The following is a 26,483-nucleotide window of genomic DNA, read 5'->3' as shown; positions in this document are numbered from 1 at the left end:
CCAGGGGTCCCTACACGTGGCTGGTCTCGTGGCTGGGTAGCCTCAGGCTTGTTTCCAAAGACGCCTCGTCAGCGCTGCTGCTTGGCAAGTGTGACGGTCTGTGTGTGTCTCCGGACTGTGGGAATAGGGCTGGGGACGGTGGCCTGCTGTGCCCTGTGCTGCCCGGTGGCCAGAGGAGGGAGGACGGGAGGCCTGGAGAGCGTGTGTCCAAGCTCAGGGTCTGAGAGGGAAGCCCTGGCTTGCCCGTTCCACCTGCGGGCTTCATGACGTCCGAGCACGTGTCCTTGTGCACGCGTGTGTGCGTACTCCTGGCCGCGCCTGGGCGTCTGCGTGTGCCCTCGCCACGCACCGGGGCATCAGTGCAGGGCGCAGGCACCCTGGCCAGCACATGCGCAGAGCTCCCGAAAGCGGAAGCTGGGGGTGGCACCCGGGACCCCACCTTCAAGCCCACTGTGAGGAGGGCCAGGCTGAGGCCAGGGAGGGTGGGGGGCAGGTCTGCGTCTCTGCCACTCACCGCCTCCGGAGGCCTTTTCCTGTCTGGGGGAGGGCCCGCCAATGAGGGCTGGGCCTGTCACGTGGGCCTGACAGCTGGGGAGGGGGTGGCCGGCGGCAATGTGGCCCCGAGGCAGCCAGGAGGGAGAGCTGCAGCGTTGAGACCCCCAGCCTGCGTGACCCCGGCCCGCCTGTCTTGGGCCACTGGGCCCAGGTCCCACCATGTTCTCCAGGAAGAAGCGGGAGCTTATGAAAACCCCTTCCATCTCCAAAAAGAACCGGGCGGGAAGCCCCAGCCCACAGCCCTTGGGGGTGAGTGAGCCTCTCTGGGGAGCGCAGAGCGGGCGGGGGCCTTGGAGTAACCCCCAGGCGGCAGGGGCCCAGGGGCGCGCGCCTTGTGCTGGGGGCCCAGCAGCTCCATGCTGGGCAGGCGGGGGACTCACGCCAGCTACAGCCCCCACCGGGCTGGACTGCATGGGCCACGCAGGAAAGGCCGGGACCCTGGCGTTCAGCTCACGGTAGGAGCGCTTTGGGTCGACCCCCACATCCCTCTGCTTGGACCAGGGCCGGCCGTGGGGCCCGGGGAGTAGGTGGGAGGGTGCCCGGGTCAGGGCGGCATTGGGCCTGGGGCTCCGCAGGGCGGTGGTCAGGGAACCTGGGGGCAGTGGTGCCGTCGGGGTTTGAGAGCCACAGCACAACCACTGGGCCCAAGGGTTAGAGGTGCAGAGCACAACACAGGACCCGTGGGGTGTAGGGCCGGGGGGCGCCTCTCTCGGGTCTGGAGAGCCACGAAGTTTGGGGATACTCTACAAGGCCTGGGCGTGTCTGTGGGGCTTGGGGGTCTACAGGAATCGACAGAGGTGTCTCCACCAGGGAGGAGGTGTGTGTGCAGCAGCCAGAGGGGGCTGCAGGGGCTGAGGACCCCCTCCCAGCCCTCCCTGCCCCACCAGGAAGTGGGGTGCCCTTCCCCCACGCCCTCGCAGGCCCCACCCCTGGCTGTGGTTTGGGCAAAGACGGTTGTTTGTGAAAGAGCTGGGGAAGAGGATGTTGGGTAACAGGTGTGGGCGGGGCAGGGCACCAAATCTCAGCCCTCTGACCTCTGGCCTCTGATCCCCGTGGGGTCAGGCCGAAGACCCTCCGGAGCCCCGCTGTACTTCTGGGGAAACTGAGGCGGTGCCCGGGCCGGAGCACCTGCGTCACCCTCCTCCCCCGCCCTCCCAGGAGCTGCCCAGGAAAGACGGGGCTGATGTGTCCCTCGGACCCAGCCTGGAGCCACCAGGCGCAGCCTCAAATGCCAAGGCCACGGGTACACTCAAGCGGCCCACCAGCCTGAGCCGCCATGCCAGCGCTGCTGGCTTCCCGCTGTCCGGATCCAGCACCTGGACGCTAGGCCGGGGCCACCGCAGCCCTCTGACCACCACCAGCCCTGCCGAGCTGCCCCCCGAGGGGCCGTGCCCCGACACCGTGGAGGACATCTCCCACCTGCTGGCCGACGTGGGCCGCTTTGCCGAAGGCTTGGAGAAGCTCAAGGAGTGCGTTCTGCATGAGGGTGAGAAGCGGCAGGGGCCCCGGGGCCTGGGTGGGGGGTCAGCGAGGCTCAGAAGGCGATGCCACCGCAGCTAGGGCTCCGAGGGGTGTGTAGGAGTTGGGTGGCCACCAGGAGAGAAAGGCACCGGGGCAGAGGGAACGTCACGTGTGCAAGCTCGGACCCAAGATGGAGATGTGCTTAGGGGAACAGGTTTCAGGGTGTGAAGTGTGTGGTGAAGGACCCCAGACGCGATCCTGCGGGCAATGGGGGACCACAGGAAGTGTCAGAGCCGGGGCTGGACAAGGTCCGCCCTGCAGGTTGGAACCCGCGTGGACTGGAGGTGGGCTGAGGTCTGGCCGGGGACAGATTCGGGGGGACGAGGGGGAGCCAGTGGCCTGCGGGATGGCAGTTCCGTTTTCTCCTGCGTGCGGCGCTGACGGCCCAGCTTCCTGCCGAGTTATTTTCATCCGCTTCCTGTTTGTCCCTGGCACCTCGTGCGCAGCCCGTGGCCCTGCCCGCTCCTCCCAGAAACCGCAGTGCCAGGACCGTGCCAAGTGCTCTGACCCGCTCCCCCAGGCGCCTGCTTTACAGATGAGGAAACAGAGGCCCCTCGTCGGGCCCTGACCCCCGGCTCTTCCAGCCAAGGAGGGGCGGGAGCTGGGATCCGACCTTCCCGGCAGCGGAGGCCTGGCCCTGCTGGTCGGGAGGTGGGAGCCCCCCAGGGTTATCTGGTCCAGGCGGGGGCCGGAGCTGTTTCCTGGGGAAACTCTCTAATCTCAGTTCCTGGTTCCTCTCCATCCTGATCCCTCTGCCTCCTCGGAGGCCGGGCCGGGGCGGGGCCGAGCCAGGCTGCGTCCTGAGGGAGGTTGGGCCCCGGGGCAGGGGCGCCCTTCTATCCGCTTTGGGCACCTGCGAGAGAGGATGTGGGTTGAGTCTGGGCCCTTCCCCTGCTGGGCCTCCTCCTCTGAGCTCAGGTGTCTCTTCTGTGAAATGGGGCCACGACGGGGCCTGCGGGGTAGCTGGCGGGGGTCTGATGTCCTCGGCGTATCGTGATGGTTGTGAGGACAGTAAGACCCACTCTGGGTGGAGCCCCAAGTGAGGAGACGGTGCAGGGGCCCCTGGTCCGGCTGGCAGCACGTCCGGGGCACCTGGGCTTTGCGGGGCCGGGGCAGGTGCAGGTGTGGGGAAGGACCTTCTGGGGAAGGGGTGTGCCTGTGCCCCCCGCCCCCCATGGCTGGCTTCCCTGGCTTCCTGAAGCGCCCCCCCCCCCCCCCGCCAAGTCGTCTTAGGCAGCGAGCGTGTGCTTGGGCGTGAGGTGCTGGGGTCGTCCCGGAGGTGGCTCTCAGTGGGGCCCTCCGTGCCCACGAGGCTCTACCTGGTGTCTTGAACGTCGTCCGCCAGGCTCGGAGTCGGGGCGCGGGGGCCGCAGGAGGGGAGGCTGCCTCCGTGTCTCGTGTCTGCAGTCGGCGCTTCTCCTTCCACTGACTCCTGTGGTTCTAACGGCGTGTGTTTTGCACACAGTGTCGTCTGCACACACGGTACCGAAGGCTGTGGGGGAGCGCCTGGCCGGCTCCGCCCGTAGACGTGTGGCTTCTTTGTATTTTTTTTTCTTTCATGTTTATTTTTAAGAGAGACAGAGAGTGAGCAGGGGAGGGTTAGAGAGAGAGGGAGACACAGAATCCAGTGTAGGCTCCAGGCAGACAGAGCCTGACGTGGGGCTTGAACCCACGAATCACGAGATCACGACCTGAGCCAAAACTGGGTGCTTAACCGACTGAGCCACCCGGGTGCCCAGAGCGTGTGCCTCTTGATCTTGGGGTTGTGAGTTCAAGCTCTAGGTTGGGTACAGAGATAACTTAAAACTAAAATCTTAAAAAAACAAAACTGTTTATGGAGGGCACTGAAAGGCACGTTCCAAAACACAGATCTGACCTTGCCCTGCTTTGCTCTAGCACCTTCTATGGCTCCCCATTGCCCTGGAGATAAGGCCACCTGGGGTCCTCCTGTCTGGAGTTCTCATACCTGCAGAGCTAGTGAACACAGAAGAGCTCCATCATCCTTGAGAACGCCCTGCCCCTCTCTGTGCCTCAGCTTCCTCATCCACAGAATGGGGATGATGACCACACCTGCCTCGCGGGGTGGTTGGCAGGGGAGAGCAGATCGTGGCAGGAGGCAGGGCAGGTCCAGAGCTGGACAGGAACTTGAGCAGCCCTGTGAGTTTGTGGCAGGAAAGGGGCCTGGTGGGCTGCACGGAGGAGGGGGCACCAGGCCTGCAGCTTGGAGGACGAGCAGGAGTTTGGTCTCTTGAAGGACATGAAGAGAAAGTTCTGAGAAGGGACTGCCTGAGCCGTGGTCTGGCCTTTGTGGCCCTGGCCCGCAGCCCAGAGGGACTGTGCCTCACCTGAGGCCCCACGGTGGGCTTTGCCCTCCCCACCTCTGCCTCAGTCTCCCCATCCTGGGACAGGAGCCCTGAGGAGGGGGCAGGCCCCTGGCTCTCCTGGGGCCAGGCGCTTCCTCCCTGCTCACACCCACCGTGCCCCACAGACCTGCTGGAGGCCCGCCGGCCCCTGGCCCACGAGTGCCTGGGGGAGGCCCTTCGTGTGATGCGACAGATCATCTCCAGGTTCCCGCTGCTCAACACCGTGGAGACGCTCACTGCCGCGGGCACCCTCATTGCCAAGATCAGAGGTCAGCCAGCTGGGGCAGGGTGGCGAGGGCTCCAGAGGCCCCGGGGAGGGCTGCCTGGGGGAGGGGGCGTTCGGAGCGGGTTGTGAAGGGCGCACGGCAGTTTGACGGGCACAGCTGCCCTCCTGCTCCCCTGGTCTGGGAGCTCCCTTCAGGTGGCCGCAGGCAGGGGTGGTCACCTCCAGAAGTGGGTCAGCCGCCTCGTCCTTGTCTCTGCCCGCCAGCCTTCCATTACGAGTGCAACAGTGAGTCTGACAAGCGGGAGTTTGAGAAGGCCCTGGAGACCATCGCTGTCTCCTTCAGTAGCACGTGAGTGCCGTGGGGCGGCTGGAGCGAGGCCGGGGGGCCCGGGGCCGCATGTGTCTCGGCACTCACCCTGCCCTGCCCTGCCCTGCCCTGCAGCGTGTCCGAGTTCCTCATGGGGGAAGTGGACAGCAGCACCCTCCTGTCGGTGCCCCCTGGGGACCCCAGCCAGGTGAGCAGGGTGGGGTGAGTCACTCCCGTGTCCTCTGGGGGCCGTCCCTCTCTGCCAGGGGGCGGAGGGGGGCGACTCACCCGCCTCCCCCGCCCACACAGACCATGGAGAGCCTGTACTCGCAGGGGAGCGAGGGCTCCACCCCCAGCACCGACGACTGTGACGGTGAGACACGACGGGCGGGCGGGCGCTGGCCCGACGGGCGGGCGGGGAGGGAGGGGGGCGTCGGGCCGGGCTAAGCGGGCGCCCCGCAGGCTGCCTGCCCCCCGAGGAGGTGGACATGTTGCTGCAGCGCTGCGAAGGCGGTGTGGATGCCGCGCTGCTGTATGCCAAGAACATGGCCAAGTACATGAAGGACCTCATCGGCTACCTGGAGAAGCGGACGATGCTGGGTAAGAGCGGCCCGGGGTGCGGGGCCGGGGGAAGGCGCCGCCCCCACAGCCCCCGCACTCACGCCACCCCCGCCCGCAGAGATGGACTTCGCCAAAGGCCTGCAGAAGATCGTGCATAGCTGCAGACAGAGCGTCATGCAGGAGGTGGGGTCCCTGGGGCCTGGGTGTGCGTCTCCACGCCCCCCAGAGGGGCCACAGGGAAGGGGCCCCCCGCCTGCGCCGCGGGTGCCAGCGGCAGCTGACGGCCCGGGGAAGGGGGGCCGCCCAGGCCCTCCTCCGTGACCGCCGCCCCCACCCCGCAGCCGCACATGCCCCTGCTGTCCATCTACTCCCTGGCCCTAGAGCAGGAGCTGGAGTTCGGCCACAACATGGTGCAGGCGGTGGGCACGCTGCAGAACCAGACCTTCATCCAGGTGGGCCGGGCGGGCGGCCGGGCGGAAGGACAGGCCGGGGGTGTGCCGGGGCCCCCGTCGCTCAAGGTCTGTGCCCCCCACCAGCCCCTGAGCCTGAGGCGGCTTGAGCATGAGAAGCGCAGGAAGGAGATTAAGGAGTCATGGCACCGTGCCCAGAGGAAGCTGGTAGGCCGGCGGGGACGGGGTGGTGGGAGGGGCCCGGCGCCGTGGCCTCCGGTGCCCGCAGGAGGCTGGCAGTGGCGCCCGAGGGGGGCGCGGGCCCCGCGTGGGAGGGATCCCGGGCTGCCACCCGCGGCGGTGCAGGCAGGAGTGGGGAGCCAGTGCGACCCCGCGCAGGCGCAGCGGGTCTGGTGCGAGCGCCAGCTTCCTTCGTGTCTCTTCCCCCCGGTTTGGTTTTAGACTTTTCCAAAGCGGGAAGCATCTGTGTGTTTCCCAGCTACGTTAACGGGGCCTTCAGTGAAAACCTCCCCCCCACCGCCTTCCAGCAAGCGCCCCTCCCCTTCCGTATGCTCGCCAGCGCGTCGGGTTGGCTCTTCTGCTCCTGGCCCTTTACACCCCGTCCCGTGGCCGGAGGCTGGGGCACCTCAATCTGGGGGCGGGGGGCGGGGGGGGGGCGCATCTTCCGCTCCAGGTGCTCAGCTGTGGAGGCCACTGGACTTAGTTCACTAAATCCTACTGCTACCTTCCCGTCACCGCTGGGCTGTTGGTGTTTCAGACACCAGCGCTGTGACACCTTGCGTCCATGTCTCGGACCTGCGACCGGACACGTATCTCCGACGGGTGCCCAAAGCGGGACGGCTGGGGGAGGGTGTGAACGTGTGAGCCTCTCCCGAGCTCCCTCTGCTTCCCTCCTCGAAACACTTGTTTCCTGCCCTTTGCTCATTTTGGGCTGGATGATGCCTTCTTTCTTTCTTACTGATTTGTCAGAGCTCTTGACGTACTAGAGATCTCAGCCCTTGCTGATGTGAGTTACGGACCCCCCCCCTCACCCCCCGGTTTATCGTCTTTGACTTTTGACTCTACCTTTGGCCTGTTTGGCCAGCCAGAAGCCTGAGCGTGTCAGCGATAGCCTTTTCTTGTGTGGTTTCTGGGTCTGTGTCCCGTGTTCAAGGCCTTCCCACAGCAAAATGGTTTTCAGACCCTCTCCACGTTTCCCCTGGTATTTGCACAAGCTAGTTTCTGTACGTTTAAGCCTCTGACAGCGCAGGCTGGGGCGTGGCCCCCAGAAGACTCGCCGTGTTTCTGACCAACCCTCAGGGCGCCCGGCTTCCTGCCGGGGCGGCTTTACACCTCTCCTGTCTAAGAGGGGAAGTGAGAGACGGGAGGGTGGCCACCACTCTGGCGGGGGCGGGTGGAGGTCTCAGCTGCGGGGGCTGTGATGTGGGCACACCGGACGCCCATTCCTCCCAGGGTCCGTAGGCAGGCGTCCCCTCCTGTTCTCCTGTCCACTCTTGGGTAGGGCCTCTGTCTGCCCCGCGGGGCCGTGGGCACAAGATGTGTGGGTGGCTGATGGGGGTGGTTGGGGACAGGGGCCGGGAGGCGGAGCCCAGCCGGAGCCCGGCTCTGGACTGGCGCCCTCACCCTCCTGCCCGCAGCAAGAGGCCGAGTCCAACCTCCGCAAGGCCAAGCAGGGCTACGGGCAGCGCTGTGAGGACCACAGCAAGGCCCGCTTCCTGGCGGCCAAGGCCGAGGAGGAGCAGGCAGGCACGGGGCCCGGGGCCGCGGCCTCCAAGACCCTGGACAAGCGGAGGCGTCTGGAGGAGGAGGCCAAGAACAAGGTGAGCGCAGACAAGGAGGGGGCCCTGGCGGCAGAACCCCGCGGCGCCGGCCCAGGCTGCGTGTCCCGTGGGAACGCGTCCCAGCCCGTTCTGCCGCCTCGGTTCCTGCGGCCGGCCTGGCGACGTCCCGGGGGCCGAGGCCGGGCTGAGGCATCTCTGGGCACCCCTCTGCCCCCGTGCAGGCGGAGGAGGCCATGGCCACTTACCGCACGTGTGTGGCCGATGCCAAGACGCAGAAGCAGGAGCTGGAGGACGCCAAGGTGACGGTGCTGCGGCAGATCCAGGAGGTCATTCGGCAGAGCGACCAGACCATCAAGTCGGTGCGGCCCCGCGCTCTGGCCACGGGGTCAGGGGGGCCCTGGGCCCGGTCGGTGCGGCTTACCCACCCGCCCGCCCGCCCCCCACCCGCAGGCCACCATCTCCTACTACCAGATGATGCACATGCAGACGGCCCCGCTGCCCGTGCACTTCCAGATGCTGTGCGAGAGCAGCAAGCTGTACGACCCCGGCCAGCAGTACGCCTCCCACGTGTGCCAGCTGCAGCGGGGCGATGAGCCGGACGTGCGCTACGACTTCGAGCCCTACGTCTCCACCAACACCTGGTACGGCCAGCGGCACGGGCCCTGCGGGGGCCGGGCTTCCCGCCTGCAGTGCCTCCGTGACCCCCGTCCCGTCCCGTCCCCTCCCTCTGGCTCGGTCCACCAGGTCTCCGGTCATGCGCACCCGGAAGGGTAGCCTCAACGTCAGCGACGCCGTGGGGACAGAGGCCGCTGGCGGTCCCGAGGAGGAGAGCGGGCCCACCGAGGGGGCGCTGGCCAAGGACCGCAGGGGTGAGCGCCTGGCGCAGTGCGGGGTGGGCGTGGCTTCCCCGCGGCCCCCACTGGAGCCGCCTCCTTCTGCAGGTGGGCGTGGCCACCAGGTGCACAAGTCGTGGCCCAGCAGCACCGCGGACTCCGACGGCAGCCTGGACCCCGGCCCTGGCTCAGGTGAGGAGGCCCCCGCCTGCCGGGCGTCTGGGGCAGCCGGGGGGTGATGGGACGCTGTGGCGGCCGTGAACCCTCTGGGGAGGGTCCGTCGTGGCTCGGGGTGCCTGACGCCGGTTTCCCGTGCAGGGGACTTCAAGAAGCTGCAGCGGATGTCATCCGGCGAGGAGCTGGCGGACCAGGACGGCAGCGCAGAGTCATCAGCCTTCGAGCAGGGTGAGGGGCCCCTGGGCCCGGTGTCAGGGGGAGGCCGGTGGGCCCGGTGCTGGCCTGCGGCCGCGAGGCTCACTGCTCGCCCCGCCCCGCAGCCGACCTCAACGGCATGGCCCCCGAGCTGCCGGTGGCCGTGCCCAGCGGGCCCTTCCGCCACGTGGGGCTGTCCAAGGCGGCGCGAACGCACCGGCTGCGGAAGCTGCGCACGCCAGCCAAGTGCAGGGAGTGCAACAGCTACGTCTACTTCCAGGGCGCCGAGTGCGAGGAGGTGGGTCGAGCTCGGGGGACGGCTGGGGCTACGTGCTGGGGGGGGGGGGGGGTCCGCTCAGCCGGGAGCAGAGGGGAGCATCTGGAGACCAGAGGGCCCCGGGGGAGCGCCCAAGGCCCGGAGGCAGGACCGCCGGGCTGTCGGCAGGAAAAGTGAGGCGTCTGGAAGGAAGGAGCTGGGGTGGCAGGCACCCGGCTAGGCAGGCGTGTCCCCCAGCCGAGGAGACAGAGTGAGCCGGGAGCGGTGGCGCTTCTGGAGACGCCACGAGGGAGTGAGGGTCAGGAGGGCGCTGGGAGGGGGTTGCTGACCCGCCGCCCGCCGCAGTGCTGCCTGGCCTGCCACAAGAAGTGCCTGGAGACGCTGGCCATCCAGTGCGGCCACAAGAAGCTCCAAGGCCGCCTGCAGCTCTTCGGCCAGGACTTCGGCCAGGCGGCCCGTGGCACGCCCGACGGCGTGCCCTTCATCGTCAAGAAGTGCATCTGTGAGATCGAGCGGCGGGCGCTGCACACCAAGGTGACCAGCCCCCGGGGCATTAGCGGGGGGTTCGTCCGGCGGGGGGGGGGGGGGGGGGGAGGGTGAGGCGGCGGCGCGGCGGGCGGGGGCCGTGCTGACCGCGGCCCCCACAGGGCATCTACCGTGTCAACGGGGTGAAAACGCGCGTGGAGAAGCTGTGCCAGGACTTCGAGAACGGCAAGGAGCTGGTGGAACTGTCCCAGGCCTCGCCCCACGACGTCAGCAACGTCCTCAAACTCTACCTGCGCCAGGTGGGGCCGAGTGCCCGCTGAGCCGGGACCGGGGGTGGGCGGGGGGAGTACTGCTGGGCTGGGGGCCTCTGACCCCGTCCGACCCGTCCGACCCGTCCGACCCGTCCCCCACAGCTGCCCGAACCGCTCATCTCCTTCCGCCTCTACCACGAGCTCGTGGGGCTGGCCAAGGACAGTCTGAAGGCGGAGGCCGAGGCCAAGGCGGCGTCACGGGGCCGGCCCGACGCCGCCGAGAGCGAGGCTGCAGCCGTGGCCATGGCGGGCCGGCTGCGGGAGCGCCTGCAGGGCCTGCCGCCCGAGAACAGGGCCACACTGCGGTACCTGCTGCGACACCTGCGCAGGTGAGGGCCGGCCTGGCAGGGGTCCGGGTTGTGGGGGGCCTGGGGGAGCCATTCACACCTGCTCCCGTGCCCGCGTGGCCCCCAGGATCGTGGAGGTGGAGCAGGACAACAAGATGACCCCGGGGAACCTGGGCATCGTGTTTGGACCCACGCTGCTGCGGCCAAGGCCCACCGAGGCCACCGTGTCCCTGTCCTCCCTGGTGGACTACCCCCACCAGGCCCGCATCGTGGAGACCCTCATCGCCCACTACGACCTGGTCTTCGAGGAGGAGCCCGAGGTGCCTGGGGGCCGGGGGAGGGTGTTGGCGGACTGCAGGGCTGCCCGCTCTGAGCAGGGGGCCGGGCCGGAGACAGAATGACTGACGCGCTTGCTTTGGGCCGGGTGGTCAGAAGTGGCCTTGGAGGCATCTTTTAAGCAAAGAATTGATGGAGGAAGGGCTCGACCCTTGAGGGAGAGCCACTGCTGGTGCAAAGGCCCTGTGGCCGTGCCCCCCCCCCCCCCCAGAGCCCACCTCGGACCTCGCGTTCGGCCCGGCCCCGTGGGTCTCCCGTCTCCGTGCTGCTACAGCATGTCCTCACGCTCGCGTGCTGCCCAGCTGGGTCCAACCTGCCAGCTCACCTGGCTGCTGGGTTTCAATCTCGTGCCACCGTTCTCCTGTCTGCCAGCCCCGTCCGCTCTGTTCTCGAGCCTCGTGCTCCTGTGCTCCCGTCCCCGCGGAAGGCCCTCTTCCAGGGGGTGTGTGTTCGGGGCGGCAGGGCACACTGGCGTCCACACGGGACCTCGGCCTTGCCGCCCGCGGCCTTCTGCCCCACGTGGGCGAGTCGCAGCTGCTTAGCGACACCGGGCACAGTGGCATCAGGCCATCCGCGCGCCGGGTGTTTAGTTAACCAGACGGAGAACAGAGCCTGGGAGGGGCCAGAATCCCGGACCCCGGCTGACCACATTCTGCCGCCCACAGGAGGACGCAGATGACCGGCGGGCTGAGGATGGGGTGCAGGCGCCATGCCCGGAGGCGGGTGCAGGGGCTGCCCTCCCGCTGCGGGAGGAGGCGGCAGACGGGGGTCCAGGTGAGCGGGGCAGCCTGGGTGCCCGCTGGCAGACCGTGCGGTGTTAGGGGGCCACATGCCCCATGGGCAGGGACATCTCCTGTATCAACTGTTAATTTGTTGCCAATACCAGCAAAGAGACACCTTTTTGCGGCATTCTGTAGACACCGACGTGGGTGCCCTGGGCCTTGAGCCCGCACCTCGGCCTGCGGGTGGGTGGTCCCAGGGCGGGGAGCGGGCCAGGCGAGAGGACGGCAGGTCAGGCGGTGGACCCCAGGTCCCCCCTGGTCACGGCGCAACTGGCCTCTCTGCCCCCACTTCGCAGAATCCCAAGTGGCCTCCAACGACTCCGACTCCGAGGGGGAGGAGGCCTCGGAGTTGCCGTCCCCGGCGGGCAGGGGCGCGTACCGCCTCAGCTTCCTGGAGAAGCAGGGCAGCGAGGCCAGCGTGGAGGAGGCCCAGGGCAGCGGCAGCGGCAGCGAGGAGCAGCTGGGGGCCGGGGCCGGAGAGGGCCTGGCAGAGCAGCTTTCCGAGTTCAATACCAATCAGTGCAACAATGTGGCCGAGGTCGGACTGCCCGTCACGTGGCTCCACGGTGGGCAGATCGCAGCGGGCACCGGCCACGAGAGGCAGCCCGAGTTTGTGTAGCTGGGGCGTGGGGCACGCCGTGTGTTCCCGGCTCCCATCCCATGTCCAGTCACCGGGAGGCCATGGGAGGCCTCTTCCTTCAAGCCCATACCGGTGAGGGCATTGCCGGCTGCCTCTTCCAGAAGCTTCCGGGGCACTGGGTGAGGCCGAAGCCCGCTCCGTCTGCCTGTGTGCCCTGGCGACCCGACCCAGCCACGCTGGGAGATCCTGCTGTCCAGTCGTCTGGGGACTGACTGTGTGCTCAGAGAAGCCTCGGACGTCCCTGCCGCGTGGCCCTGCCCCCGGGGCCAGCTGCCCTGTGGGCCTACAAGCTCTGCCTTGACCTCTCACCGCTGGGTCACCACCGAAGGCCACTCTGAAAGCCAGACAGCAGCGGCCAGTGGCAGCACCACGCCCTTGCTTTCCTGGAAGACCGAGTCGGGACGCTTGGGGTTTAGGCGCGTGGTGAGCTCCATCTTGGTCACGATGTACGTCTTTCACATGCACATTTACTCTGCTTAAAATAAAGTTTAAAATCCGAGCCTATCTTCTCTGGTGGTAGCAGGCTGGGGGTAGGGACACAGAGGACACAGAAGTTCCACTGTAGCTGTGTGAGCTCCAGTGGCCTTTGAGACCAGCTGTGCAGACACAACCTCAAACAACCACTTCGTAGAAACTTCTAGCCCAGCATCGTTCGGTAGAACCTTCCAGATGAAAGAAATGCTGTCTGTTCACCGTCCAGTGTGGCAGCCACCAGCCCTGGAAACGGGGCCAGTGTGCCTGAGGAACAGGTTTAAATTCTGTGCCCACCTTCGGAGACGGCACTGTGAACCCTCAGCCTGGAGCAGAAGAGGACCCCTGCCCCCAATTCCTGTTACTGACCCCCCACCCAGCTCAGAGACCACCCCCCACGCTGGGTTTATGCCGGAGGGCCGAGGACGGTTGGGCACTGGGAAGATCCAACTCTTCATATGCAGCGGAAAAGCAGACGGAATTCGCGCCCATCAAGACACACGAGTGGCAGGAGGGGCCTTCCCCTCCTGACACAGAGCAGCCCCCCGGAACCTGCCGCGCACCCCAGGCTTAGAAAGCAGCAGCGGTGCCGGTCAGAATGCTCTGCAACAGCTTGCCTGGCCCTCCCTGGCAGCAGCTAAGAAAGATCTGGAAAAGGAGATCACCTAGCCGGCAAACAGCCCAACGCGGAACTGCATGCAGCCAAACCTCGTCACGCGCTGCCCCTGTCCCCGCAGAGCCGAGTAAGCACCCAGGGGCCGTCTGGCCCGGGGCCGAGAATACCTATGGTCTGGCTCTTCACGGAAAGAGCACGCCCACCCGATATATGCTTTAAGAGGGTCAGAAGAGGGGCGCCTGGCTGGCTCAGTTGGTTAAGCGTCTGACTCTTGATTTCGGCTCAGGTCATGATCTCAGTTTGTGAGACTGAGCCCTGCGTTGGGCTCTGTGCTGACAGTGTGGAGCCTGCTTGGGATTCTGTGTCTCTCTCTCTCTCTCTCTCTCTCTCTGCCTCTTCCCTGCCTGCTCTCTCAAAATAAACTTTAAACTCTTGATTTCTGCTCAGGTCATGATCTCCTGGTTCATGGGATCGAGCACCACGTCAGGCTCTACGCTGACAGGGTCTGCTTGGGATTCTCTCTCCCCCTCTCTGCCCCTCCCAGCTCGGGGGCTCTCTCTCAAAATAAGTAAATTAAAAAAAATTTTTTTTTGAAGCTCAGATAAAACCATTTAACTGTATTCCATGTTCAGCCAGACGGCAGCTTTCCACTTACGGGCATTATTCAAACAGCAAGGGTCATGAAAAGCCTCCCCTTGAAGTCTGGCCAGGCCTGTAAATGAAGGCCTCTGGATGCTGTTCATGAGGTGCCTGGTAATTTACTGGTTTGGGGCCAGCTTCAGGCCAGGCTTGACCCAGCTCACAGCATGTCACAGGGGCCTGGGGCCATGTGAACGCTGGGGCCCCCCTCCTCAATCCACCCGTATCCAAGGAGGGGGCACCTCTTCCATGAGGCCTGAGGCAGGTGTCTGAGCAACAGCCCAACCTGAACCAATCTTAGGGAGGTTATACTCAATGGCACAGGCAGGATCTGGTCCCCAAAAGGGATGAATTCTCAAAGGAAGGTCAGGTGCTGCTGGAAGGAGGGCACGGAGGTTGAGGCAACAAAAAACCCGCTGCACCAGAATGACAGGAACGTCCATGGCCTCTGCGCCCGAAACTCTGCCGACTTCGAACGGAGCTTCAAAGTTGTTCAAAGTCCTTCGTGTGCAGATGGGCCAGAGGTTTGCACCCGGCTTCAGAGACCAAGCAAACTCAACCGAAAGCAAAAGGAGTTTTTACACATTCGTTTTAAGTTCGTTTACTTGGAGAAAGCGCGGCATGAGCAGGGGAGGGGCAAACAGAGAGAAACAATCCCACAGGGCAGAGCCCGATTCTCCCGGGACCGTGAGACCGTGACCTGAGGCGAAATCAAGAGTCGGACACTCAACCAACGGAGCCCCCCAGGCACCCCTGTTCCTTTACGAAGTCCATATTCAAGAACAGCCAAGAGGCACGTTAATTTCAGGTGCACAACCAGTGACACCCTGTCAGCTACGCTCCCCCCCCAAAACAAAACACACAAACTAAGTATCGATAAACCGAAACGAAACACAAAACCCCACTGTGGGGGCAAGGACACAATAACCAAGTCGTTTTTTGTTTTTTTCACTGTGGTTAAAATGTACGGAATACGTACCACATCTAAGTGCACAGCTCACGGGCGGCAAGCACACTCACACGGTCATGCAGCCACCCCCTCCATCCGTCTCTAGAACTTTCCATCTCCCGAAACTGAGACTCCGTCCCCACGAAGCACTGCCTCCCCGCCCCCCACCACACCCCCCACTCCCACCATCTACTGTCTCTGTGGACGGGACCCCCCCGTGAGTGGAGTCACATGGGACGTGACCTTCTGCGTCTGGCTTCCTTTGGCAAACAACGTATGGACGTTCGGAGGCACAGGGGAGACGTGTACCACCGTTAGACAGGCTACAAAGCTGTCACTTGGAAAACCAGGCTTGATCCACAGACAAGAGGAGCTTGAAACAGACCCATGTCCACCTGGGAATCCAGAGGAGTGTGGCAATTCGGGCAGTAAGGACCCGCTAGGCATTCACAGTATCAAGAGCACCATCCGTCCCAGGGAGAAAAGATACATCCCCAAGTCATACCAAGCCCAGGAGCAAATCCCAGAAGTCAAGGCCACGTGTAAACATACCAACGTTAGGAACAGACGTTTACAAAAACAAAAAACGGAAAAAGCTCTCGCAAACTGCGTAACTGACCAGGGACTTGTGCGTGTTAAGCGTATATAACACACCCGCACATGGGAACCAACGGCACCTGCAGCCTGGTCGGACAGACAGCCAGCCAGCCCGCCCGATCCTGCCACGGACGAAGGATCTGAACAGACCTCCCTCCAAAGATGACGCTGAAGTGGCCAGTAAGCACACAAACGCTGCTCAGCGTGGCCAGGCGTCACGGAAAAGCAGCCCGCCCCGCCAGGAGAGCCGCAGAGGGCAGGGGTGTGCGGACGAGACGTGGGGCGGCTGCGGTGCTGACCGCCGGGCGGTTCCTCCAACGGGCAACCAGCCTCCAGGCGACCCGGCAATTCTACTCCCAGATACACGCCCGAGAAAAATGAAAACACACGTCCACGAGAAACTCGTGGTGAATGCCCACAGCAACATTATTCGTAACTGCCAAAACGTGGAAGAACTCGCTGTCCAATGGCGGGCAAGTGGATACACACAAGTCCACGGCACACGCGCACATCCCTCGACAGCGAGAAGGAGCGAGGCGCCCACCCCCGCCACCCCGCGGACGGACCCCGAACGCACGACGCTCAGGGAGGGAACCAGACACGAGAGGCCACGCGAGGTGTGAGTCCGCGTGCGTGAAACGTCCAGAACGGGCCCATCCACGGACGGGAAGGGGGCTCGTGGGGGGCCGGGGTGGTGGTGGGGAGGAATGAGTGGTGATGGGGACGGGGTTTCCTCCGGGGTGACAAGTTCTAACACCGACAACACTAAGAGCCACTGAACGGTGGGCTGCGAATGGGCGACTTGTGTGGCACGTAAGTTATACCCCGATAAAGCAGTTATTAAAACAGAAAGAAAAGCAAACCTGGGGAAGACTTCCTGAAATCAGACGGTAACGGGAGGACGCTGGGTGATCTCACTGCAAACTTCTGCGCGAGAAAAGCAGCAGGAAACCAAGTCGAAGCAACGCGGCAGCACTGCCCGCCTCGCGCACGTGGACAGGGCCCGATGCCCGCCGTCCTCCCCCCCTACGGGCTTGGCACAGGGACGGGAGAGGACGGCCACCCTCCGGGGCAGCAGGTGCCACAGAACAAGGGGGCGGAGTCCCCCCGGCGGGGCCTAGGGCCTACAGCCTCGAGCAAGGCCACTCGTCGCAAACGGTCGTTCTGACTTCCAGACAGGCCGCTTTATTTACTCCAATCCTTTTAATTCTTAAAAACACCCGGCAGCAAGCAGCAACTCGCTCTCTGCCGCCACGGGCACGGCTCACAGATGTCCCCGGGGCCACCCTATAGGACACGGCGACAGCAAGGCACTGGGGGCCAGAGACTTGGACCCGGGACTGCAGTTTGTCACCGGGCGCCGGAGGGCCTCCCTGTGCCGTCCCGTTCGCTCCGGAGGCGCCCTCACGCGGGGTCCAGGTGAGGCCACACGCAGACCTTCAGCCCAGGGGTGTGGAGAAGCAGCAGTGAGGAGGTTCCTGGGGTGACTGTTCCCACAGGGCGGGCCGGCTGCGCCCTCAGCCTGGGTGAGGGACTCCGGGCCGCTGGACGAGAGGAAGGGCGAAGGCGTGTCAGTCGGTCCTGCGAGCCTGAGCCAGCTGCCTCCAAGCCCGGCGACAAGTGGACGACACACAAAGGACCGCGGGCAGCGGGGAGAAGGGGCTCTCGGCCACAACCCGGTGGGCGGGAACGGTGCGCTCCCTCCCGGGCCGGAGACGGACAGGCCCTCCCGCTCAGCCCCCCCCCCCCCCGCCCCCCGAGAGGCGCCATCTCACCTGCGAGCAGGGCGGCTACTGCACCAGCCGGTAGGTGATGTACCTGCCCGCGGTCTCGCTGGGCCGGATGATCTTCACCACCTGCGCAGGTGCCAAAGCAGAACAGGGGCTGGGGCCTCCCCACAGGCTGAAGTCACAGCCCACCCAGGATCTGGAGTTGGGGGTGGGGGGGGCCCTGGGTGACGGGGGGGGGGGGGGGGCGGGACTCCTCACCTGCCCTTGGGGGAGCCCCAGGTCGGGGGGGGGAGGGGGCGAGTCCTCACCTGCCCTCGCTTTATCCCAAAGTAGCGGGCCACCGGGTCTCCGGCCTGGATCCTGGGCAGCTGGTTCTCTCGGAGTTTACTGAGCAGCTCAGTCAGGGAAAAAGCCAGGCTCAGCTGACGGGGGTGGGAGTGAGTGGGGTGCGGGGGCCCAGGGGAGGGGGCCGAAAGGATACTACCGGGCCAGGAGCTCGGTCACCTCCTCCTTGGTCATGACGACGTGCTCCGGGACCAGCTGCCAAGAGGAGGAGCTGAGGACAGGCCCCGCTGAGCCCCCACACAGAGAAGGGGTGCGGGGCGGGCCCTGGCCAGCTGCCTTGCCGCGGCCACGTTAGCCAGAGGGGCCGGGGTTTACAGATGTCCTGGCGCAGCCCCATCCTGCTCCCGCCTCCACATGTGGACGGGGGTCCCCGGACTGCGCCTCCTGCAGACCAGCCCTGGGGTCCCGCCCCCACCCCCCGGGGCTTCCTGACTGTGCAGGCCAAGCAGGCCTGGGTTTCTGCATTCCTGGTTGAGTTCCCAGGTGATGTTGCCGCGGCCCGTCCGGGACCACACTCAGGGACCCCTGCCCTACTTCCATCATCAGACCGGCTCTCCCCAAAGCGGGAGCATCCAGCCCCGGGGACGCGTCCCCACTGTCTTCCTACTCTCAGGCAAACGCCCACATCTCTGCCATCCCCCAGCGGGTGAGGGACTGCGGGGCCCGGCACTGCCTTCCCAGCCTCCCTTCATCCCTCGCTAGCCCCCGCTGGGGAGGAGGGCCCATTCCCCGCAGCCCCCACCCGAGACCCCCACCTCGTGCTCTGTGATGTTGATGAGCAGCTCCTGTTGCAAAAACTGCTCCAGGACGTACTTGGGGGCCATGTCAACCAGCGACTGGAAGAGAGACCGCCCTCAGGCACAGCCAAGAGCCAGGACCACCCCACCGTTCGCTCCCTGGAGGCTGGCAGGGGGCGGGAAGCCAGAGAGGGTTTGCTTTCACACCCCAATAAACCGCCAAGTGCTGCAATTCAGCAAAACCCACCACCAGGCAGCCGGGCTCCTCCGCAGGGAGAGCCCGCCCACCCAACAGGGGCCTCGGCCTGGTGTCACGGTGACAACCAGGTGATGCTCGCGTGTTTCCATCTGACAAAACGCTCCCGGGGCTCGTCCTCGAGCCGATGGGGCTGGGAGTGTCCTGCAGCCCCCAAGCACAGGACGAGAGTGCTTACTGGTCCTCCGTCCCATCCCGCCACAGACGGGGCACCGACCGCCCCGCCACTCTGGCCCTGCCCCTCAGCGAGGGACAACCGCTCCTCCTCAGATCCCAGTCCCCGGGGGTCCCCTCGGGATGGGCGAAGGGCCCCGTGAGGAGCTGTGGCAGGAAGGGAAGCGAGGTGCTCAGGGCCGAAGGAGAGGCAGCGGGGCTCAGCACCTGGGCGGGGCCCCCACCCACCTGCTTGGCGGAGGGGGTCATGCCCTGCTGCACCACGATGAGGGCGCGGGTGATGTTCTCTTCCTGCATCCGCTGGCAGTACACCTTGATGGTCTTGATGCCGACCTTAGGCTCCTCTGCGGACAGAACGCACGGCGGTCTGTACTGCCGGGCCCCTCTCGCCGTGCGGGCCCGGCTCCCTCGCCCTCTCGGGCACCCGGGTGCTAGCTCTGCCTTGCCGAGGGGTCCCTGTGCCACTCCGGAACGGCCCCTCTCTCTGAGGCCTCAGCTTCCCCACACGCACGACAGGAACCTGGCTGCCGGCTCCCAGAGCAGGGGGCTGGCCGCCTCCACGTCACCTGGGGAGCTGAAAGGAGCCTGGCACCCCGGACTTACTGGACCCCTTCCCGGGAGTAGGATCTGGGACTCATGTGGTCCGGGGCCTCAGTGGTTCCAGGGTTTGGGAACGCCCACATCAAGCGCTTCGTCTGGTCTACGGGAGCCCGACGTCCCACCACGGAGACTACCTCCCGTCCCTGCACTGCCGGTGGGGTGCCGGGTCACCACGGCGCACAGGCCCAGAGCCCGGCACTATGGGACCTCTGGACTCCGGGAGCCCAGCAGACGGGCAGCCCCTGGTGCCAGGCCCCTGCCCGCTGCTCCATCATGGCACCCTCCCGAGACCCTCGCTCCACCGACGGGCAGTATCGTGGGCTGAGTCGTGTCCCCGCCGAGCCCTTACGTTAGAGTCCCAACCCCCAATGCCTCGAACGTGACTGCACTTGGAAACGCTAAATTTACGCGAGGTCATCGGGGCAGACCCGAATCCAGCCAACTGCTGTCCTTCCAGGACACGAAGACAGAGACGCAAAGAGCAAGCAGCCGTGTGAGGACACAGGGAGAAGGCGGCCACCCACACGCCAGGAGCCCTGCTGATACCTGGCGTCAGGCTTCGTGCCTCCGGCGCTGGGAGCGGAGCGGTTGCGGACGCTCAAGCCGCCAGGTCGGGGATGCTGTGTGGACTAACACGGCAGGAACCCCAGTTCTGAGCTATGGCCCACAGGAGAACACGGACGCCCCCACTCTCAGGAGGCTGAGACAGCGCCACAGGGACGCACGCGGTTAAGCACCAATACCACGCCTCACACACGGGGACGCTTCCTGTCAAAGCACCAGCTGGGTCCATTCTGTAAACGTGTGCCACCCCCCTTGATTCCAGGCAGTGGGCTGGGCCCCCAAGTGCTCACCCCACAACACGGCCTCCCGACCCTTATGGGCCTTAGAGTCGGGGTCCTCAGTGGAGCAGGTGCTAAGACAGAGGGACACAGGGGGCCCGGGACACCCCTTGGTGGGCTCTTCGCTCGACCTGGAAGAGGTGGCACCCGAGCTCGGTGAGGGGCATGGACGGGGCCCGGGACGGGGCCAGAACCCTGCAGCAGCACCGGAAGGGGCTGCAGGGAACGGGAGGCTTGGAGACTGGAGGCTGGGCTGATGGGTGGGGGCCAGACAGGACACAGGTGAGTCTCAGGTCATGAGGGGTCTGGGGGCCCCCCTGGGAGGCCTGTGACGATCCTGGTGGAGAACACAGCCGAGGAAGAAAAACTGGGGGAGGGGATCGAGGAGAAGGAAGCTGGAAAAAGTGCTCAGAGAAGTCAGAGATCAATGTCGTCGACTGCAGTGAAAGGGTGGGGGTGGGGGTGGGGGGGGTGGGCGGGGGGTGTGTGTGCTCTCTTTCCAGGCTGGGAAGAACAAAAAGGGTCAGTGTAGACACTGGTCACACAGCATGCAGCTGCTACCATGTGACCCCCGAGCAGGCCCTGGGATGGCTCTACTAGGACCGTGACCCCCAGGACACACACCGCCCAGGACCAGCACGGCCCTCACCTGGAAAGAAGACGAACATCTGGTCAGTGGGGTCGTCGTTGTGGGCCACCAGCACCGTGAGGTCTGTGCGCCGTGGCCGCCCTTCACTCGGCTTGTCCCCAAACTGGGCCTTGAACTCTTCCAGTGTCTGGTCCAGCTCATCCTGGGTCACCAGGTAGCCACGGTCATGGCAGAGCTGCAAAGAGAGACAGCTAGCCCAGTGACCTCAGGGCAGAGAGAGCTGGCGGGAAGAGCTCGGGCCAGATGAGGCCACTGCAGAGAAGGACACAGGGTTTGGGGGCCTGATGCGACAGGTGCGTGTAGACGTCACACGGAAACGGGCAGGTGGGGACACAGGCCAGGGCACACCCCAAGAGAGCCCCTGCGCTGCTCCAGACAACCGGCTGCCACACACGCAACTGTCACCTTATCCTGAGCCTCGGGGACAGGCCGTGACCGGGAAGCGGTGGCGCAGAGCTACGGCCCTGGGGTCTGGGTGGGAGGGGCACTGCTGGGCTGGCCAGGGCTCCTCCAGTGGGTGAAGAGGATCCGGACGGAGAGAGGGAAGGTCAGAGATGCTACCCAGCCCTGCGCCCACCCCTTTTCTCCATGAGACCCCTGGCCTGACTGTCCCTCCACAGCCTGCAGGGCCCCCAGCGCAGCCCCTGGGCACGGCTGCTCTGGTCCCTGCCATAGAGCAGCTTTGCAAAGCGGTAAGAAGAGGCTGAATGCGGCCGCCTGGGCTTAGTTCCGGCGGGATTTCTCCCAGGCCTGGGATCGCACGGGTCCCCTCCCACCGGGCGGCTAAACCGCACGCCTTGCAGTGAACGCTCAGCCAGACTGTCGCTGTTAGTTGTCCCGAACAACGCGAGGAGCTCAAAGGTGGCGGCCGAGGCCGTGAAGTAGCCGCCGAACAGAAACATCAGTCAGACGCCCTCACTGACCAGCAGGGCTCCCCCCAAGCCCCGATTCTGGGATTCTGCCAGGCACCCGGGCTAGAGCCCAAGCCTTCCAGGAACAGGCCCAAATGGGAGAACAGGGGTCCGCCGTCTCTCTCCAGCTCGAGGGAGACCCCCTCCTCCCCGCCCCGGGACCGCCGGACTCCCGGCTCGGCCACAGGCCGTCGGCCCCTCCCGTCCTCCACGCGCCCCGGCCCCGCTGCGCGCCGCAGGGACCTCGTCCTGGTCCGACCTCGCCGCGTTAGCCGAGCAGGCTCACCTGCATGATGGTCTTGCGGATCTTCCACAGCCGGTACGTCTCCTCCTCGTCGTCCATGGCCGCCGCCGCTCCGCGTCAACGCGCCCCAGCCCGGCAGTACCCTCGCCGACTGCGCCTGCGCCGAGCCATTGTCAAGCCCCCAGTCCGTCTCGTGGAGGGCTGTCGACAGCGAACGCCTGAATCCAGACACCTTCGGGAGCGGCAGCGCCAAGGGCAGCCCGGGCCTTCAGAGAGCGGCGGTTGGCTGCGCGAGAGGCGTGCGAACGGGACCGCCCACTCTCGCCTCGGCAGTTCTCGCGTGGCTTTGGCCGCAGGGCCTCTCGGGAGTTGTGGTTTCCGCTGAACGCTGGTCTCTCTGAGTTGGATTTAGAATGGTGGTGGGAGGCGGAGGCGAGCTACGGGAGGGGAAACTGAGGCCGGACGGAGGCAGCGGTCTCCTCGCTTCCCAGAGAGGGCCGGGCAACTTTGTAGGCCCTTTGTAAATATGCATCCAGGTGCTGCGGGCCGCGTCCAACTTAATGCCCATGAGCCTTGGTGTTCCCTTCTGTGCAATGGAAATAAAGTGTCCCCGTTTTCGAGGGTTAGGTGAGAGTCTAAAGGGACGGCTGTGCTTGGGAGGAGCCTGGCATAGCTCCTGGGCTCATGAGGTGCTCCCACCTGTGTCTCCCCGCAACCCCCACTGCCCATCCACCCCTGCCCCCAGCTCAGCGCTCGCCCCATTGGAGGCCCATCAGGAGATTCTCATTGAGCGATACGTTCCCAGAGACAGACATTCCAGGGAGACACAGGACAGAAACGGTGAGCACAACAGACGATAATGTTACAAGGTGACAATGCTATGGAAGAAAAGGTAGACCACACTAAGCAACGTGGGAGACTTTCAGTTTCAAATGGGGAGGAGGTCAGGGAAGGCAAGGAGCGAGAGAGACTCTGGCAAAAGCCCAAAGAGAAGGAGGAAGCTGTGGGAATGTCTATAGAAAGGTCTATCAAAAGGTACAGTGTGTGCAAAGGCCCTGAGGCTGCACTTTGCCTGGTGAGTTGGCAGCAAGGAGGCCTGTGGGGGGAGGGGAGGACAGAAGGTTGAAGAGTGCAGTGAGGCAAACCCTGGGAGGCCTTGTTGCTTGGGTTGAAAAGCTTGGGTTAACTTTGTCAGTCACTCTCAGTGTTTGAGCAGGGAGACCAAGGAGGGGTGGAGGGGATGACCTGGGCAGAGCAGTGGGCAGAGTCCTGGTATTCTGAAGGTGGAGCCCACAGATTAGCAGATGGACGGGACACGGAGAAGAGAGAGACAGAGAGGGAAGAGGGAGAACAGAGCAGCCCTGACTGGGGCCAACAGGCCAGGGAGAGACAGGTGTGGGTGACAGATTAGAAAGGGGCTCTGGAGGGGCGCCTGGGTGGCCCAGTCGGTTGAGCGTGTGACTTCAGCTCAGGTCATGATCTTGCGGTTTGTGGGTTCGGGCCCCGTGTCGGGCTCTGTGCTGACAGCTCGGAGCCCGGAACCTGCTTCAGATTCTGTGTCTCCCTCTCTCTCTGCCCCTCCCCTGTTCATGCTCTGTCTCCCAAAAATAAATTGAAAATTTTTAAAATTAAAAAAAAGAAAGAAAGGGGCTCTGGGGGCACCTGGCTGGCTCAGTTGGTGGAGGAGAAGTTCAAGCTCCACATTGGGCATAGAGATTACTTAAAAAATAAGAATAAAGAAAAAAGAAAGAAGAAATGATCTCCTTGCGGCCCAAGGAGAGAGATCAAGGAGACCTTGGGATATGAGTGGAATCCAGGGCAAAGTCCAAGGTTGGGAGGCGGGGGTGGGGGTGGGGGCGGTGCAGCAGACTTGTGGGAGTCAATGGAGATCGGAGGCTGGGCGCGGTCACCAAACAGATCCGAGACCAGGACTGGAGCCTTGGCAAGATGTGGAGGCCGAGGAGAGGGAAGAAGCAGCAGAAGGGGACAGAGCGGGACACAGATCCTGAAGCAGTGGCCTGGCCTCCAGTCCTGGCTGTGTGAACCGAGGCACATCCCTTAACAGTTTTGTACCTAAATGCCTCCCTTCCCCCTAGCCTCGTAGAACAGGGACAAAAACAGCACCCACTTCTCAGGGCGCTTGGCTAATGATGGCAGTGCCTGGCACCAGCAGTGTTACATGAGTGCTCCTTAGTAGAATAAAGGGCGGTAGGAGGTTGCCAGGTACCCTGGAACCAGGTGAAGAAAGCGTCTGGAGGAGGAGGAGGGAGAGAGCAACCATCAAAGCCACGAAACAGCAGTTTGAGTCTGAGCAGATGTGAAGGTTGGACGGGAGCTTGGTGACCCCAAGGAGGGCAGATGAGGAGGGGGCCTGGCCAGGGTGGGATGGATGAGAGGAAAGGAGTTGGAGATGTGGACGTGGATGCCAAGGGGAGGGGGGCCAAAGGTGGAGGGAGAGGGAGCTAGGAGCGGTTTTAAGATGGGAGAAATGGCATCTGTCCAGGTTGCTGGTGTGAAGGCAGCTCTGGCAAGGGGAGAAGGCGGGACTGTTGGAACCTGGGGGCGGGGGGAGGCCGGCTCCAAGGAAAGGTGGCCCGGATAGTACCCCAAGAGGGCCCAGGCACGGGTGGCAGGTGAATACAGTAGTGAGTGTGTAGATGTTAGGTAGTCTTGCTGTTCCACAGGGCACAGAAGAGACGGGAGAAAGGGCTCACGGGGCCAGGGGGGCCTCAGGAACCCCAGAGAGGCTGCCGAGGCCTGAGCATCATTCTGATGATTCAGAGTCCAGTGACTGTGCCCTCAGCGCCAGGACACAGAGACACAGAGTGGCAAGCTGCTCCTTCGCACCTCTCGCCATGCTGTATCACCTGGCCGAGGCTGAGTCCAGAACTCTGGCCGCCATCCACACGCTCCTGGGTGTGGATATAAAATGGAGCGGATGGAAAACAGTCCGGCAGCTGCTCACAAGGTTAAACGAGACTTCCCGTCTGACCCGGCAATTCCGCTCCTAGGTGCATACCAAGGAGAAATGAAAGTGTACTAAAAGAGGGCGGGGGACAAAACAGAAGAGACTCATAAATATGGGGAACAAACAGAGGCATGCTGGAGGGGCTGTGGGAGGGGGGATGGGCCAAATGGGAAAGGGCATTAAGGAATCTACTCCTGGAAATCATTGTTGCGCTATATGCTAACTAATTTGGATGTAAATTAAAGAAAAAAAATTTTTTTTTAATTTAAAAAACGAAAATGTATGCCCATACAAACACTTGTACAGCATTACAAAGGCAAAAGTTCAAAACAACCAAATTCCTTCAATATATGAACAGGTAAACACACTGTGTCCGCCACACATGGGAACATTACTTGGCCACGAACAGAGCAGGAGCGAGGCGCCCACCCCCGCCGCCCCGCGGACGGACCCCGAACACACGACGCTCAGGGAGGGAACCCGACACGAGACGCCACACGGGGTGTGAATCCACGTGTGTGAAACTTCCAGAGCAGGCTCTTCCACGGACAGGAAGGGGCTCGCTCGTGGGGGCTGGGGGCTGGGGGCTGGGGGAGGGGACAGGGAGTGACTGGGTTTCCTTTGGGGTGATGGGATGTTCTGGAATTACCTAGCGGAGATGGTTGTACATTTTAAATATCTTTAAAAAGTGTGCACTTCAAAAGGGCTAAAACAGTGGATTTTATGTTATGTGAATTTTATCTCAATTAGAAAAACTTTCCACTTTGAAAAGGCCTCTCGCCAGTGGCCAGCTGAGCCCCCTCACCGGGGACACACAGGAACTGAGGCCACCACAGGGAAGCCTTCCTGGAGCCTTGAGACTTTCCCAAGACTCCACGGCCCCCTCTGTGAGACGGAGTGTCTCTGGCAGAAGCCGTGAAGCCCGGACGCCCCACCGGCAGCTCCGGCTGGCCTCCACATGGGTGGTTGTCTCCGCCTCTGGCCACCTCAGGCCCTGGGTGCTGCCAGCTCGCTCCACCTCTCTCCTCCTGCGGGGTGGGCACAAGGGCGTTGCCCTGAGCTGTTTTTCTGGCCCATCCTGCAATAACCAACAGCCTCGGGGGCCATCTTTATGACAAAGTTATAGGTCACAACTGCGGCAAAAGTGAAAACAGCAGTCTTCCCCCAGGGCCAGACAGGGTCCTTCCCCAATGTGGCCGTGACACCCCGCGGTTCCGGGGAGGAAGCAGTGTGGGCGGCGCGTGGGGGGTGGGGGGTGCTCCTTCTTGAGAAGAGAGGCTGCCCAGGTGGGACTATGGGGGCTCTCTTCCAGGAGGTGACTCAGACAAGTGGGCCTCTGGTAGCCGCACTGCAGGGAGGAGGCCACGTGAAGGCCATTGTGCAAGACAGGGCCTGGCCGTTGGAATGGGCTTCCTCATTTCATTGCACTTCTACCTCTAGGCGTGGCGCAAGGCCAAGGGCCCCAGCTCTGCCCTTTGGCAAGCCTGGGTGGGAGGGGGGTCTCATTGGCGCCCCCCAAGTGAACCAAGCCGAGAGTCCTACCCCCCCCCCCCCCCCCCCCCCCCCCCCCGTCTCTGCAGCAATGTTCACGGGAGGATCCGAGAAGGGGATAAGAAGTGCGCTGTAGCACAAGCTGAAAACACCCACTCGTCCACAGGTCAAAGTCCAGGCCGCGTTGGGAGTGGGGGCGGCCGGGCCGCTGAGGAA

At 64.2% G+C, this 26,483-nt stretch overlaps 2 protein-coding genes across 5 annotated transcripts; one reads left to right on the top strand and one right to left on the bottom strand.

Moving 5' to 3' along the window:
* The first annotated feature begins 482 nt into the window (after positions 1 to 482).
* On the top strand, positions 483 to 12,547 carry ARHGAP45 (Rho GTPase activating protein 45). 4 transcript variants are annotated; one of them, XM_047848283.1, is made up of 23 exons: positions 487 to 804; positions 1,714 to 2,041; positions 4,565 to 4,708; positions 4,930 to 5,014; positions 5,108 to 5,180; positions 5,282 to 5,345; positions 5,435 to 5,572; positions 5,652 to 5,716; positions 5,875 to 5,985; positions 6,070 to 6,150; positions 7,581 to 7,763; positions 7,946 to 8,083; positions 8,175 to 8,365; positions 8,469 to 8,593; positions 8,666 to 8,749; positions 8,876 to 8,962; positions 9,055 to 9,227; positions 9,552 to 9,740; positions 9,854 to 9,991; positions 10,106 to 10,332; positions 10,418 to 10,610; positions 11,292 to 11,400; positions 11,705 to 12,547. In XM_047848283.1, exons 1-23 carry the CDS (start codon positions 715 to 717, stop codon positions 12,025 to 12,027), a joined length of 3,339 nt encoding a protein of 1,112 aa, XP_047704239.1. In that variant the 5' UTR covers positions 487 to 714; the 3' UTR covers positions 12,028 to 12,547. The 4 variants fall into 4 exon arrangements, with proteins under 4 accessions (XP_047704236.1, XP_047704239.1, XP_047704235.1 ...); XM_047848282.1 differs by lacking the exon at positions 487 to 804 and adding an exon at positions 867 to 1,010; XM_047848280.1 differs by having other exon boundaries at positions 483 to 804; positions 8,469 to 8,749.
* Positions 12,548 to 16,504: 3,957 nt separating this feature from the next.
* Positions 16,505 to 21,990, bottom strand: POLR2E (RNA polymerase II, I and III subunit E). The gene is made up of 8 exons (XM_047848376.1): positions 21,851 to 21,990; positions 20,654 to 20,828; positions 18,791 to 18,906; positions 18,151 to 18,231; positions 17,532 to 17,590; positions 17,359 to 17,437; positions 17,096 to 17,176; positions 16,505 to 16,864 (listed from the first exon to the last, which is right to left on the bottom strand). Exons 1-7 carry the CDS (start codon positions 21,905 to 21,907, stop codon positions 17,111 to 17,113), a joined length of 633 nt encoding a protein of 210 aa, XP_047704332.1. The 5' UTR covers positions 21,908 to 21,990; the 3' UTR covers positions 16,505 to 16,864; positions 17,096 to 17,110.
* Between the last annotated feature and the right edge of the window lie 4,493 nt (positions 21,991 to 26,483).

This window comes from Prionailurus viverrinus, unplaced genomic scaffold (assembly GCF_022837055.1).
Source record: "Prionailurus viverrinus isolate Anna unplaced genomic scaffold, UM_Priviv_1.0 scaffold_60, whole genome shotgun sequence".
Classification (NCBI taxonomy): Eukaryota; Metazoa; Chordata; class Mammalia; order Carnivora; family Felidae; genus Prionailurus; species Prionailurus viverrinus.
Note: the sequence above shows the minus strand (reverse complement) of the source record. Positions and strands in the feature narration are given on the sequence as shown.

Excerpts from the sequence above, each read along its gene's own strand:
- ARHGAP45 (XM_047848279.1), top strand. The coding sequence starts at position 912 with ATGCTGGGCAGGCGGGGGACTCACGCCAGCTACAGCCCCCACCGGGCT. Across the intron at positions 1,011-1,713 it reads ACCCTGGCGTTCAGCTCACG|GAGCTGCCCAGGAAAGACGG; the intron begins GTAGGAGCGCTT and ends CCGCCCTCCCAG. Across the intron at positions 9,741-9,853 it reads GGCGGGCGCTGCACACCAAG|GGCATCTACCGTGTCAACGG; the intron begins GTGACCAGCCCC and ends CGGCCCCCACAG.
- POLR2E (XM_047848376.1), bottom strand. The coding sequence starts at position 21,907 with ATGGACGACGAGGAGGAGACGTACCGGCTGTGGAAGATCCGCAAGACC. Across the intron at positions 18,232-18,790 it reads TGACCCCCTCCGCCAAGCAG|TCGCTGGTTGACATGGCCCC; the intron begins GTGGGTGGGGGC and ends TCTCTCTTCCAG. Across the intron at positions 17,177-17,358 it reads TTGGGATAAAGCGAGGGCAG|GTGGTGAAGATCATCCGGCC; the intron begins GTGAGGACTCGC and ends GCACCTGCGCAG.